At 35.9% G+C, this 15,110-nt stretch overlaps 1 protein-coding gene across 3 annotated transcripts in view; it reads left to right on the top strand.

Annotated features, from left to right (window-relative positions):
- FAM126A (family with sequence similarity 126 member A) overlaps nt 1-15,110 on the top strand; it is a 97,787-nt gene that overhangs the window by 43,595 nt on the left and 39,082 nt on the right. For all 3 annotated transcript variants that reach the window (XM_019801871.2, XM_034669117.1, XM_034669130.1), the window contains 2 exons: nt 1,574-1,652; nt 9,296-9,397. In XM_019801871.2, coding sequence (XP_019657430.1) covers nt 1,602-1,652; nt 9,296-9,397 — 153 coding nt within the window. In that variant the 5' untranslated portion in view covers nt 1,574-1,601. The remainder of the gene's footprint in view (nt 1-1,573; nt 1,653-9,295; nt 9,398-15,110) is intronic.

The raw sequence follows: 15,110 nt of genomic DNA, 5'->3' as shown, positions 1-15,110 counted from the left end.
AACTGTGACTCCCAATTTATTACAATCAGAGCAAAGAGAATCAGTTATGAGAGTCACAGTATCCATATGTAAAAGCAAACCAGTTACTCTAAAGGAGAGTTTTTTTCTGGTGGTGAAAACTGAAGATGTGAATTTTCTCCTCTTTTGGACTTTAAAGATGATACATGTGATCTAGCAGGATTTTCGGTAACATTTGGGACACAATTCCAAAGCCCAGTTTATTTGAATGGACAGTTCTATAAAATCAGTAGTATGGTACACATCTGTGGTTTTTGATAGTTTGACTTGACCCAAGGATAAAATTTGGATTAAAAAATAAATGGGCTATTTTTTATGCTAAAAAGATAACATGCATATTTCTCAATTCTTAATGAATATGTGTGTGTGTGTTTACACATATTTTTCTTAACCATGGTTTTATCTTTTTCTTTATTTTTTTAACCATGTTTTTAATGGGAATTAGACAATAGAAACTTCAGAGTATATTCTTTGGCAAGAACCTGTGTTGTTCATTAAGGCATATCTGTACACTTTGATAGACAGCTGAGCAGAGGCTATATGCATTGATATTCTTCAATAATAATAAAACTTTATTACCAGGTACTGTAATAAGCGCTTTTATTTGCATTTTTTAATTTAATCCTCACAATAACCCCTTGCAAATAGGTGCTGTGGATATCTGTATTTCACAGATGAAAAAAGTAAGGTTAAAGAGTTGCCCAAGGTTATACTACAAATAAGTAATAGAATCAGGATTCTGCTTCTGGCAATTATGCCTCTCTTTCTAGTACAATATAATGCTGATGAAAATTAAGAAGCTTAATGCAGGATTTGTGCCTCAGTTAGGAGGTTAGGAAATCCGATAGAGCTAAGGTTTTCCTTCAAGAAACAGTTTTTAGGTCTACTCTCATACAGATGGATGAAGAAAACTACATTGTATGTTCACAAAAATTTTGCTTGAAGTAAATTTGTTTTGCATTTTCTTTAGCTTCCTTTCCCCCTTATTTTTACTTAACTAAATCCCAGTCTTCTGAATAACTGTTGTTGAATATGATCATTATCTTGAATATTACCACTTTTACTCTTATTTTGTAAGTATTAAGCTTTCAGGGAACCAAGTGGCTTGTCTAAATAGCTTGTAAAGAATCAAAATATAAGCAAATTGAATTACTTAAATGCTTTCTATAAAGTCAATTTTGTAGTGTGTCTTTTTATATTTTTACAGTTTTAAAGTATTTTCTGCAATTTTCTTAAGATGCATGGTATTTTGGAATTATTTCATTGAAACTAGGGGAAAGTGTTCAGTATGTTTTGCAGCTGGCATTCCTAAAAGCTGAATGAAAATTGCAGGGCCAATTTCATTATGTTATGATATTTATACTTCTATTAAAACTCTTGTGTTTGGATCCTTGTTTGTGCACATTGTTTTGAAATGAGCCTAGTAATTTATGTTTGAAACTGCTTTAATTTCACAAATAAGAAGTAGCTAAATTTTATAGGATTAGTTCTATTCATAGTAATCTGACTATAAAATGTACTCAAAATTTTAACATTTTTCTATGTTATCTTTCAGGTCGAGGGTCTAGAACAGATGTGGAAAGATGTTCACTTCAGAGAAAGGGGCTGTGGAGGAATGGTTGTCAGAATTTAAGGTAATATTTACTGTTTCAATATAATAATTATATTACAAAGAAGTTTTATTTGGGGTTTAAATCCCAGTGGCTCTTTTTAAAATTTTATTTTACTTTTTATAATTTTTATTTTTTATGACTGAAAGGCTATGTGTATATGGAAGCAGAAATATGTTCCAACAAATCTTGATAGGGAATTATTTGCACATAGTGATTCTTACCAGGAAATAAATCCTTTTTTCTCCCAAGTGGTTAAAAGTTTGTTTTTTCCTTTTCATAGCAACCCCACAAAGAATGGTTAAGGTTTCTGAATGTTAATGTTACCCTCTCCAGCCTTTAAAGATTCAGCGTTGAAATGTTTCTCCCAATTTGGAGCGCAATGGGAGTGGGTATGATAAACAATGGGGAGAAGATGGGAAGATATTTGCCCACCTTTCTACCAGTGGATCCTTCTTTAACTGGCTAACTTTTGTTTTCTTTTCTTAATGAACTTTTCTCTAAACTAGCTAAAATTGTGTTCTTTTTTTTTGCGGGGGGCGGGGGTGTCGAGGGAAAGGGAAGGAGAGAGAGAACCTTAAGCAGGCTCCATGCCCGGTGCAGAGACTGACAGGGAGCTCTATTTTACAACCCTGAGATCATGACTGAGCCAATATCAAGAATCAAAAACCCTCAACCAACTGAGCCACTCAGGGGCCCCTAAAACTGTATCCTTTAACCAGTTAATTACCTTCTCCTTGTCCTCTGGCTCTTGTTACACATAATTATGTGAACTTCATGATCATGAACCATAGGAATGAAGGGTTTAGGCTGCAACTGTCACTTTTTTTGTACAGCCTAATCAGCCCATGACTTTCGGGGACAAATATACAGTCTGACAGAGTCAGACTTATTGGCTTGTTTCAAAGAGGGAGACTACACAACAGGCACTATATGGGCATCTCACCAAACAGAGGAAAAGGTAAAATTATAGGATTTGGAGGAAAGGTGAAGTTTAGATGAAATTTAAATGAAGCAGTATTTTTATGGGCTCAAAACAAAGCAGAGCTCTGTGTAATGGAGTCAAAATCTGGTGTGGACTTCAAAGTGGACCCAAAGTCATGTTGTCTTGGAAACTACAAAGTTAACATCTATGAGGAATGTTGTGCTCAGAAACCCCTTATCTGAAGCTCTGCCTCTGCACCTTGTTTGGAAATCAAGCCTGCTTCTCTGTGTCAAGGTGACTTAGATCCTCCATGCAAGAGTGGGATGTTTCTTTCTTACTGATACATGTTTATACAGCCAAGTTTTTGATATCTGTGATTGTAGATAACAAGGCTTCTCAGTGAATAAGAATACAGTTAGTCTCTCAAAATAGGGAAGTTGTTATGAAACCTCAGCTGCAGTGTGTCCTTGGAGAAGCAATGTTTCCTGTTAATTTTGCAGCTGGCCTTATCAGTCATTATTATCTCATCCTGACAAATGGCTGGGCAGATTTTCACTTCGTCAGTTATTATAGTCATGAGTTGAGTATCCTTCTACAGATCCCCTAAGTCATCATAAAGTGATGTAAAATCTTATAAAATTGCACTATATAGTGCCTTCTACATATTTTAATAATTTGATTAAACATTCTGCATATGTTGTTTTTGTAAGTGTTCAAGGTGTTTTTAAGTTTTTTTTTTTTTTTTTGCTTCAGGAGTGTTTAATGTGGTTCATTATATCATGATTTTTTAAAAAATATTTATCTATTCGAGAGAGAGAAAGCACAAAAGGGGAGAGGAGCAGAGGGAGAAGCAGACTCCCTGCTGAGCAAGGAGCTGGACATGGGGCTCGATCCCAGGACTCTGGGACCATGACCTGAGCCAAAGGCAGACACTTAACTGATTGAGCCACCCAGGCACCCCATCAAGATTTTTTTGACAGTTTGATGGAAATAGTCAAGTTTAAGAGTTGAGTACTACTTCTAGGGCATTGTTAAGTTTAATAGTAAAGTCAAATTTGCAAAAACAAATATAGCCAGCCATTTAGCCATTTTTTAGTATGGGAGTTGTGGAAGGGGGGCGTGTTAAAGAATGGGGGAAGGGTCAGCTGTTAAGGCAAATAATTGAAAATCATGACGTATTCCCTTACCTTCCTGTCTGTTTGTTTATTCCTTTCTGTCCTGGCTTGGATATGTAGTACCCTAGCAAGTGTAGCAGTGAAGGGTAAGCAGGCAGTATAGTAAGGAGTATGGGCAAAGTATGCCCTAGTGTTTGAGGAGGTGGGTAGTTGGGCAGAGGATTGCAGAGGTGACATGCAGAAGACTCAGCCAGAGTGGTTACATTGGTGGGTTGGTTACTTTGAGTAAATAAGTAAATACATGGAGGATAATGGAAGTTAGGTTTCTCTGTGTCTGAGAAAGGAATTAGAAACATGAAATGAGGAAAGGCAAGAAAGAACACTAAGGTGTTAGATTAGAATTGAAAGAATCAGTATGAACTCATGGATCTAAATAATATGTATATGATAAAGTTATAGATGTAAAACCATACATAAATGCATCCATATATTTCCCAGCTTTATTCACTGGGGGGGCCAAGGAACAATGACACCCTGGTAGTAATGAGTACGCCATGCACCCAGCTTGTTTTCTAAATACCATCTTCAACTTAAAGAAACTAGGATGTGAATAAAATATTATCTAAATAATATTTTAGCAGTATAACACATATTATGTGGGTAGCACTATTTTATCAAAATTTTTATAAGTTGAATTCAAGGATAAAGAAACTATTCCATTGGGAGAAGGGGAGTGAAATCCTGGATCCCATGAATTAAATTTAATTTTCCTCTAGCCCCCCAAGATTAAATTTACCCAATTTTCTTTCTTTTTTAAAAATATTTTATTTNATATATATATATATTTTTTTTTTTTATTTATTTGAGAGGGAGAGCCCAAGAGAGAGAGCATGATCTGGGGGGAGGGGCAAAGGGAGAAGCAGGCTTCCTGCTGAGCAGGGAGCCCATCCCAGGGCTGATCCCAGGGTCCTGGGATCATGACCCAAGCCCAAGGCAGATGCTTAACTGACCAAGCCACCCAGGCACCCCTAAGTTTACCCAATTTTCAGTCAATTTAATATACTTAATGTTTTAAATTATTGTCAAGTTGACATTATAGCTAATTAAAGAGAAGATATTTTCTATTCCTTGTTTAATTTGGTAAACATTCCTGAAAATTATTTTGAGTGTTATTCTGAATTGTGTTAATGTGTGTTGAATTCAGCTCTGTTTATGTTTGATAAAGAGATTAAGCTTATCAGGCAAAATCAGCAGGATATTAAAGGTAATAGAAGATAGGAATGTGCTTGAGAACATATCTTTTAAGTACTTTTAAAATTAGAATATCTTGTCTTTTGAAATGATTTGTGATGTTAGTTGCATGTTTTGGTTAAAATATTTAAGAAGGGATGCTTGGATGCATGCATATATATATATATATATATATAGAGAGAGAGAGAGAGAGAGAGAGAGAGAGAGAGAGAGATTGAGGGAGAGAAGGGGGTGGGGGAAGCCTCTGTTTGGTTGTTTAATTTGATAACCATGGTGCTATTAGGGCTGTAAGATCAGATTGACAAAGCAGTACAAGCACATAGGGACTCAAAAACCCTTTGGTGTAATCATAATTATTCTGCTAGGTGGCTTTATGATGTTGGAAAAATCACAGTAACTTATTTAGGTTTCAATATCCTCATCAGAAAGAGTGAAGTGGGTGGTCTGTGAAGATGATTTTAGTTCTACATTGTTCTGTGTCGCAGTCTGAACTCCCAACCCTGTAACTTCATTCACCATGCTCACAACTGCACGAAGACAACACAGTTTTGCTTTGTGCAATTTTTTTTTTTGCCTTTGGAAAAACTATTCATATCTACTCTAGCTATGGGCCCCCATTAGTATTCTCTTCATGTACCAACAAAGTGATTAGACTTGAGACTTCATTATTTTAAGATTACATTAATAGTTCAGTTTCTATCTTTTTTTTCAAGATTTTTTTCAAGATTTATTTATGTGTGTTAGAGAGTGAGCATGAATGGGGGGGCAGAGGGAAAAGGAGAGGGAGAGAAGCAGACTCCCTGCTGAGCTGGGAGCCCGTTGGGGGCTAGACTCCAGGACCCTGAGATCATGACCTGAGCCGAACTGAGAGTTGGATGCTCAGCCAACCACCCAGGTGCCCCTAGATTTTATTTATTCATTCATTTGAGAGAGAGAGAGAGAGAGTGCCCACGTGCATGAGTGGGGGGAGGGGCAGAGGGGGACAGAGAGAGAGAGAGAGAGAGGGAGGGAATCTCTCAAGCAGACTCCGCTGGAGTGCAGAGCTGGATGAGGAAGTCAATCCCAGGACCCTGAGATCATAACATGAGCTGAAACCAAGAACTGGCCGTTCAACCTACTGAGCCACCCAGGCACCCCTCAGTTTCTATCTTTTCGAAGATTTATTTGTAAAGTATTAACTTTCAGATTGTATTGTGTTTTTCTTAATGTTATGTGTAGACTTATCTAGCAGATTTCTAGACTCCTAATTTTTTCAATTTTCTGGTAATCACCGAATCTTAAAATCTAATCTATGTATAATGTTGAATAGAGTTGTTTTATTTATTGGTTCTCCATCCGTCTGTCTTCATTAATTCTCTTCTCTTCCACCCAACCCATATCACCTCCTTACATTTTTAAAAAACCATCTGCCAAATGATACTTTGGTATGAAGCATCTGTCTTCTTCAAATTTTGCCAAGACTAAGTTCCCATTATTTTTTTTTATTTTTATTTTTTTTGTCTCCAGTTCTGCCTTTTGAAAAGTGAGAAAGCTTAGCTGGTATTTAAGAAGGCCAGTACCTTTGAACTAGTACAGTGCAAGACAATGTAAAGGTTTGCTGTAATAGTATTTAAATCCATTAGGCTCTGTTAGATTTTTTTTTTTAAAGATTTTATTTATTTATTTGACAGAGACAGCCAGTGAGAGAGGGAACACAAGCACACAAGCAGGGGGAGTGGGAGAGGAAGAAGCAGGCTCCCAGCAGAGCAGCCCGATGTGGGGCTCGATCCCAGAACGCCGGGATCGTGCCCTGAGCCGAAGGCAGATGCTTAACGACTGCGCCACCCAGGCGCCCCAGTCTCTGTTAGATCTTAAGTTTTTCAAAGCACTGTTCATAAACACAGCAATTATATTTTCTCCCCTTCTATAGTCAAAAATGGCTTTTGCCACATTTACAAAATGAAATAATGACAGAATTGTGCACTAATTTTTAGAAGACGCTTCCTCTCAGTTATTTCATTTACAAAATGAAATAATGACAGAATTGTGCACTAATTTTTAGAAGACACTTCCTCTCAGAATTGTGCACTAATTTTTAGAAGACGCTTCCTCTCAGTCCTAGGCCCGGGGTATTTTCTGGGGTTTGTCTTTTCAGAGAAGAGCTACTCTTTTGCCTTCAGCTGTTTCACAGAAAATATTTTATCTCATGAGGGTTAATTGGTACATAAAGTGAAAATTGTAATTCACATTTTTTAAAAAGTTATTTATTTATGTGAGAGAGAGAGACAGAGATAGTGACAGAGAGCACGAACAGGGAGGAGAGGGAGAAGCAGGCTTCCCACTGAGCGGGGAGCCCATCCCGGGGCTTGATCCCAGGACCCTGGGATCATGACCTAAGCCGAAGGCAGACGCTTAACCAACTGAGCCACCCAGGCTCCCCTGTAATTCACATTTTTAATGAAGGTTTCAGTTTTAGCCTAGATAGTATATGTAATATAATAATCTTTCTATTCACTAATCATTTTTTTAAGATTTATATTTCAGTTAGCTTAGTTTAGAATTTTATAGTTAGACACACACACACATGTAATAGTGTATTTTATATATAAGTCAGGTTCATTTCCATTCAGGGAGTTAAAAATCTGTTGTTTATTTGACTGTTATTCCCTTTTATATAAATTCCCCTAGTATTAGGTTACTCTTGATCAAATAACGGAAATGAAATGTTGCCTGGAGATCTTTTGTTACATGCTTTTGAAATATTGAAGAATGCCCTAATCCCCTCTTTATGTAAGCAGTTGCAGTGAAATTTCTTTTTACTCTGGAGAATGGTGGAAGGTTTCCAGATAGTTCACATTTACTTACCATTCTGGTAAACAAAGCTATCTTATTGACTTAAAAAAAGAATCTATTCAATTATATATCTTAAGATGAAATGTGACCTATTTTTAAAGAATCTACTGAAGTGTAAACAGTGGCTGTGTTTATTTCTTATTCTGTTCATCTATCATAAATCCCTTCAGCAAAGGTTTGAGTATGAGGCCTTATGCTGAGTACCATGGATGGAAAGATGATAAGATAGTTCTTGCCCTTAAGGAGCTCAAAGTAAAAATGAATCATATATCCTTAGTATAAACATTTATGCTGTTTAATTTTCTGTGTCTGTTTATGCACATGTACACCTATATACACTAACCATAACTGTTTTAAATTATGATATACTAGGAGATGGAACATGTAGAAATAGTGTATATCCTGGAATGACTGTTAGCAATATCTTGAAACATTATATCTACCGTAGGGTTAATATTTGTTCATTGATTAAAGTAATTTTCATGAGAAAAATAATGACTTGGAGACAGATATTAAGAAAAGGATATACTCTAGAAGGGTAGGTTTTTATCATTTCTTATAATGAAAATGCTTTGTTTTTAATTTTGGTTTTTTTTTTTGTTATTTCCAGATTTCCCTATTACTTTTACCCAAAACTGTCTGACTTGAGTTTTATGTCTTCCCATTCCTCTCTGGTCATGATGTCTTTTCTGAATGGATGGTGCTGGCAAGCTGTAAATAGTTGTCCATATTTTAAACGGCAATAGGAAAACTAGTTTGTTGGTAGCGTGGCTATCTGTTTCTCTAGTTCTGAGAAGTATAAACTTTGCCCCCAGTGCCTAATTTAATAGTATATGTAACTCAGGAGTTACTTTGATAGATGATCTGTGGCTTTAAGGTTTGAAACATTATTCGATCCTTATACAACATGTTTATTAAGAAGTAGGATCAATACCACTAATGAGTTTGTAACTTATATAATACTACAAAAAATGTATCTCTGGTTTTACACATGTTTTGTATCCTATTTCTAACCTGTGATCAAAGATAAAATGTTAATGTTAGGGGCGTCTGGGTGGCACAGCAGTTAAGCATCTGCCTTCGGCTCAGGGCGTGATCCCGGCGCTATGGGATCAAGCCCCACATCAGGCTCCTCTGCTATGAGCCTGCTTCTCCCTCTCCCACTCCCCCTGCTTGTGTTCCCTCTCTCGCTGGCTGTCTCTCTCTCTGTCGAATAAATAAATAAAATCTTTTAAAAAAAATGTTAATGTTAATTTATATCCCTGTTGATGATAAGAAAATTAAATATATTTTTTGTTGAGATATAATTCACATGACATAAAATTCATTGTTTTAGGGGGAAAGTATAGTGGTTTTTGGTATAGGCACAATATTGTGCAACTAACACCAGCATCTAATTCCATCACACCAAAAAGAAATTCCATACCTATTAGTCACTCCCAATTCCCCCAATCTCTGGCAACAACTTATCTCCTTTCTGTTTATGGGTTTGCTTATTCTGGACACTTCATAAAAATAAAATCTATTTTTTAAAATTTGTTTAGACACTACCAGAAACATCTTTATCAAATTATGCCACAAATTTGAAAGACAAGAGTTCTTTAGTTTCATCTCTGTATAAAGTTATCCAGGAGCCACAAAGTGAGGTAAGTACTCTTACAGTTTATTGTGCTAGTAGTGTTCAGTTGATTGATTTATAATTTTTTATTGTGAAATATACCATATGTATAAAAGAGTAAGAAAAAATATGTGTTTAAAGAACTTTAATATATATTATGGATTGTTTATCTGATTATATTTGAGAAAGGGAGTGGAGGAGTAAGAGTAGAATACTGTATGTTCAAAAAATGGTAGAATAAAAAAAAAGAACTATAATAAAATGAACTTCACTGTTCCACCTCCTAGACCAAGAAACAGAATTATTACCATATTCTAAAAGCCATATCTGAACATGTTCCTCCTCTTCCTCTATCTGTCTATCTGTCTTGTTAGAGGTAGCCTAGAAAATCAGGGCCATTACATGTATCGATTGATTCAACAAATATTTGTTTGCTCATTATGAGCCAGCTTCAGTGCTAGGCAATAGAAAATCAAAGATAAGTAACACATGGTCTTTATCCTGAAAGAGGAAAGGGAAAGAAAATAAGTAAATACATGAATTCAAGGCAATGCCTAGATGGATATGCACAATTCCAGGTATGCAAGGGGAAAGGACATTCCAAACTGTTGGGTTAGTATATGGAGGCCTGAGAAAATGCAAAACATTTAAGGAATGGCAAGCAGTTTGACCCAGCCGGTGTTTCTTTGTCCTTCCTTCTTTTCTCTTGCCCCCATCTCCTTTTCTCTTTTTTTTAGAAAGAAAATTTCATTTGAAGGTGATAAAATGGTCTATACTCCAGATTCTTGTGCTTACAAACCCCACCATTCATAGTAGAAATAAAAAAGGATTGGAAATAGTGTGGAAAATAAAAGGCATGGCATTTGGAAAAAAGCAAATAGTCTAATGCAATAGTTAACAAGAGAATAAGACTGGTACTGAACTGAAGCTGGAAAGATTGGTTTAGGCTGTAACCATGGTGAGCCTTGAATTCCATCATAAGCAGGTTAGACTTTTTTTGCACTGAAGGCATGACTTGATCAGATTATTGTTTCAGGAAGCTGGCTATGTGGAGGATAGATTGGAGAGTGGAAAAATTGAAAGCAACAGATGCTAGGACAGTAGCCTAGGAGGGAGCTATTGAGAATGGAAAGAGGTGGAGTAGAGGGGAGGGATATGAGGCATGTAGTGTTTTTTTTTTTTTTTTTTTTTTTTTTTTTTTTTTCTACCTGAGTTTGGTAGATCACATGGCAGCTCTAACACCACTAATGTTATTATTCGTTGGTAAAATAACTTATACCCTGAGTCTGGTCCTGTGTAAATCTATGTGCCTTTTGGATGAAGCTCTCAAAACTATAGCCTACTGTTATTTGAGTAGTCAACCTCTTTGGGAAGGGATTCTGGAAAAACCCAGCTTCTACTGATTATGCTGTAAAGTGCATCATGACTTTTACAGGCTGAAGAAAAGACTAGGGATGAAATTGACAAGCCCAAAACTTTACCTGGAATAATTGAATAAAACAATCAAATTTTGCTTCTCCCTTCCTTCTCCCCAAAGCTTTTTAATTTGTATAGTATGTGTAGGAAGCTTGTTTTCTTGAAGGGTGTTAGTTTCTACAGTATTTGGGTGGAAGGTATTTTAAAGTTTTCCATGTTTGAGAATTATTTCACCAAATAGAATAAGTATAGGTATATGCTTTATTTTTTTAAACAAATTTAATCTTGTTTCTAATTTACTGTTTAGTATTTAGTATTTTGAAAGTCTTAAAAATCATCCTATGATGAAGGGTGTTTTAACCAGGCTACTTTGGATATTGTTTGTAAGTTAAATTTCTGATAGACTAGTTTGGTTCATAGCATTTCTTTTATTCAAAGCGAATACAGCTCTCATTGTTCAGAGCAGTATTTCTCAAAGCATTTGCAGTGAAGGACCAGTTTTTTAAAAAAAATTCAGTCTGTCACAGACCAATATGTGTACCACATGCCCATGATGAATGTGCGACTCACATCATATGTGAAGTACCACACAAATTTGATAACCCCTGACTGATCTATACTATATCCCATTCAGTAAGCCGGCTGATCACCCACTTGGATGTTGCAGCAATATCAATTTGCTGTAAATATTTCTTTTATTTTAATGTTTTTTTTATTATATTATGTTAGTCACCATACAGTACATCCCTGGTTTTTGATGTAAAGTTCGATGATTCATTAGTTGCGTATAACACCCAGTGCATCATGCAATACGTGCCCTCCTTACTACCCATCACCAGCCTATCCCATTCCCCCACCCCCCTCCCCTCTGAAGCCCTCAGTTTGTTACTCAGAGTCCATAGTCTCTCATGCTTCATTCCCCCTTCTGATTACCCCCCCTTTCTTTATCCCTTTCTTCCCCTACCGATTTTCCTAGTTCTTATGTTCCATAGATGAGAGAAATCATATGGTAATTGTCTTCCTCTGCGACTTATTTCACTTAGCATTATCTCCTCCAGTGCCATCCATGTTGCAGCAAATGTTGAGAATTCGTTCTTTCTGATAGCTGAGTAATATTCCATTGTATATATGGACCACAGCTTCTTAATCCAGTCATCTATTGAAGGGCATCTCGGTTCCTTCTACGATTTAGCTGTTGTGGACAATGCTGCTATGAGCATTGGGGTGCATATGGCCCTTCTCTTCACTACATCTGTATCTTTGGGGTAAATACCCAGTAGTGCAATGGCTGGGTCATAGGGTAGAACAATGTAGGAGGGATCCCCTTTTTCCACATCCTCTCCAGCAATTGTTGTTTCTTGCCTTGTCAATTTTTGCCATTCTAATCAAAACCACACTAAGATACCACCTGTAAATATTTCTAAATGTTTCCAATTTCTGTATTTACATTGTTGGACATTGGTAACATTTGTGGATAGTCTTTGGTCCATGGACCACACTTTTAGAGCACTAGTTTAGGAGGTTTTGCATGTAAGTTTGTTTTATGTTTTTTTAACTTGATTTGTGTGGTTAAGACAGTGTATATTCTGTATTCTTTTTTTTTTTTTTAAGATTTTATTTATTTATTTGACAGAGAGAGACAGCCAGTGAGAGAGGGAACACAAGCAGGGGGAGTGGGAGAGAAAGAAGCAGGCTCCCAGCAGAGCAGGGAACCTGATGTGGGGCTTGAGCCCCTGGGATCACACCTGAGCCTAAGGCCGACGCTTAACAATTGAGCCACCCAGGCAACCCATATTCTGTATTCTTAAAACACAACTCAGTCTTAAAAAAATATATTTAGAAGTGCTTCTAAAATATAACAGTGTAATCTACTTTAATATCATAGCCCTTCTTTTTCTCTTTGGAATATTTTGTATCTTAATTTGGAGATATTCCTAAAATGTTGATATCATTCATTGTCTTTTGACATTTTTGAAATTTGGGACATGGTTTGAAGTTTGGCAAATTTGGTATTTGGATTTTATTAATAGTAATTTTTCATTATTTTGTTTATTTCATTTAATAAGTATTTATTGAACCCATATAGTGTGCCAGAAATCACTTAGAAATGTAGCAGTGAACAAAATAAACTAAATTCTTGATCTTCTGGATTAGAACTTGTATTCTAGTAGATAGAATAGACATTAAGCAAATACCTAAATGTATAATATAGTGTTGGTTAGTGATAAAACTATGAAGAATAAAGTGGAGTAGGGGGAGTATGTGGTGAGATTCAGGTGGTATTGGTTGAATCAGCTCTGAATGAATTGGGGGAAAAAATAAAACTAGGGGCAAGAGTTTTCCAGGAGAGGGAGTAGTGAATGCAAAGACCCTGAGATAGAAAGTGTGTGGTATGTTCAAGAAATTGTAGAGGCAGTTTACGGGTACAATGCAGTTTGCTTGACTGATCCTTTTATTAACTATAACTTTAAGACAGGCGTATGATTAGAGGCTAACAGAGCTCAAGTGTGTTATTAAACCAGCTGTTTTGTGACAGAGCCACATAAAGTCTCTTTGGTACCAGTTCTAGGCATAGGGAGCCCAGAGTATGGAGAGATCATTCAGTGGGTCCTGGCTCCTGAAGAGTGGTGTCCTTCCAACTTTTCTGTATCTTTTTCCTACCTACGTTCCTCAGTAATAGTTCGATGTAAAAAAATTAATTTGCAAGATTTTCTTTTAAATTTATACAAACTTAACTCTTTCCCAACTACTGTCCCTGCTTTAGTCATTCAAAGGCATTTTTATGTCACATTTCTATTACCATTAGAAATCTCTCTTAGGATACAGACTTCTTACTTACAAATGGATTTTTTGTAAAAGTTTATTTGTAACTTACTTGTTTTAGAATCCAGAATGTATTTTAGAATGGAAAGAAGGTACATGATGATTAGGTTCTCATTAGACCCATAAAAAGCCCATTTAATACCTGAAAATATACTTGAGGTGCAGTTCTCTCTTAACAGTACTGTAAAATCTACCTACCAAATGTAACAATATGTCCATGAGAAAATACATACAAAAAGTCAAACTAAACACTAGTAACACAGCATGTTCTAATGCTCCATTGCTTATCTTAAATATATTCAAGTTAGATAAGTCAAACACTGCCCGTATTTCCTACGTTACATATTTTTCTATGCTTTTCTGATATTTTTCGGGTATGTTTGTAAAGGAGTCAAAAAGTGTTAGCTCCAGTTCTGATCTTTGTGAGCGGCATAATTTTGGCCATAGTAGATAGCCTCTTCGTCTCAATTTCCTTCTGTAGAAAGTATGGATAATGATATTTTACTCTACAATGGTGTGGGAATTGAACAGGTTCAAGTACTTTGAAAGTACTTTGCAAGTTGTAAAACACCACACAGATACTGGTATTTCTCTCTCTTGGTTTGACATGCATAACTTCATCTAACTTCATTGTAACATAATGATTTATCCACCTTTGAAGCTGTCTTCATTTGGTTCTGCTTCCATAAAGCAAAAACTCTTTTAATTTTGGATTTTAAATTGGTTATAAGACCTTTTGAGGGTGTTTTGATTAAAATTGATTATGTGTTCATGCAGATTATTGAATAAATTTTCAACATAAAATTTCATAATTTCGCAAATACTTGTTAGGCTATATCAATTGATTAAACCAAAGTTTTCCCCGGTAGTTAAAGATTAGGGCTGTTACACAACACTACAAAATTGCTGGTGTTGGTCCAGAAAGAAATTTTAAAGATGCTACTCTGAAAGCCAAACATTTTCCTGACAGTTCTTCTTTTTTCCTACCACCCCAACCCAGTTACTCCAAATTCCTACTAAAAAAATTACTCTTATTATCTATGAATGGGGTTACTTTTCTTCTAGCTGTCCAGTTTCCTTTTACCCTTATGCCACAGTGGACATCTGTTGCCCTCTGACAACCATTTTGGGAGTGAAAAAAATATTCCTTAACTGTCAGAAGTTAGATAATTTTTCAATAGGAAAGACTAATTTGACTTAATGTTTATTGAAGTGTAACTTTCACTGCACCTTCTATAAATAATATTGACTTTAGTTATACCCAGTATACTTTACATATTTAGCATATTTGAAATCAGATCATCTACCATACGCTAGTTTCTGTTCATTACAATTACTGGAAGTAGTAAATTTGTTTAGTAAATTGACTTAAATCTATTGCCTAAGTTAATGAAGTGAATGACCTCTAGTTCATTGAAAATATAACAGCCTGATGTTTTGAAAAATCAGTACCCTGTGAATCTCTTCACATACTTATGACTTGTGTGTGATCATTGTATATG

The sequence above is a fragment of the Ailuropoda melanoleuca genome, chromosome 1 (assembly GCF_002007445.2).
Source record: "Ailuropoda melanoleuca isolate Jingjing chromosome 1, ASM200744v2, whole genome shotgun sequence".
Taxonomy (NCBI): Eukaryota; Metazoa; Chordata; class Mammalia; order Carnivora; family Ursidae; genus Ailuropoda; species Ailuropoda melanoleuca.
Note: the sequence above shows the minus strand (reverse complement) of the source record. Positions and strands in the feature narration are given on the sequence as shown.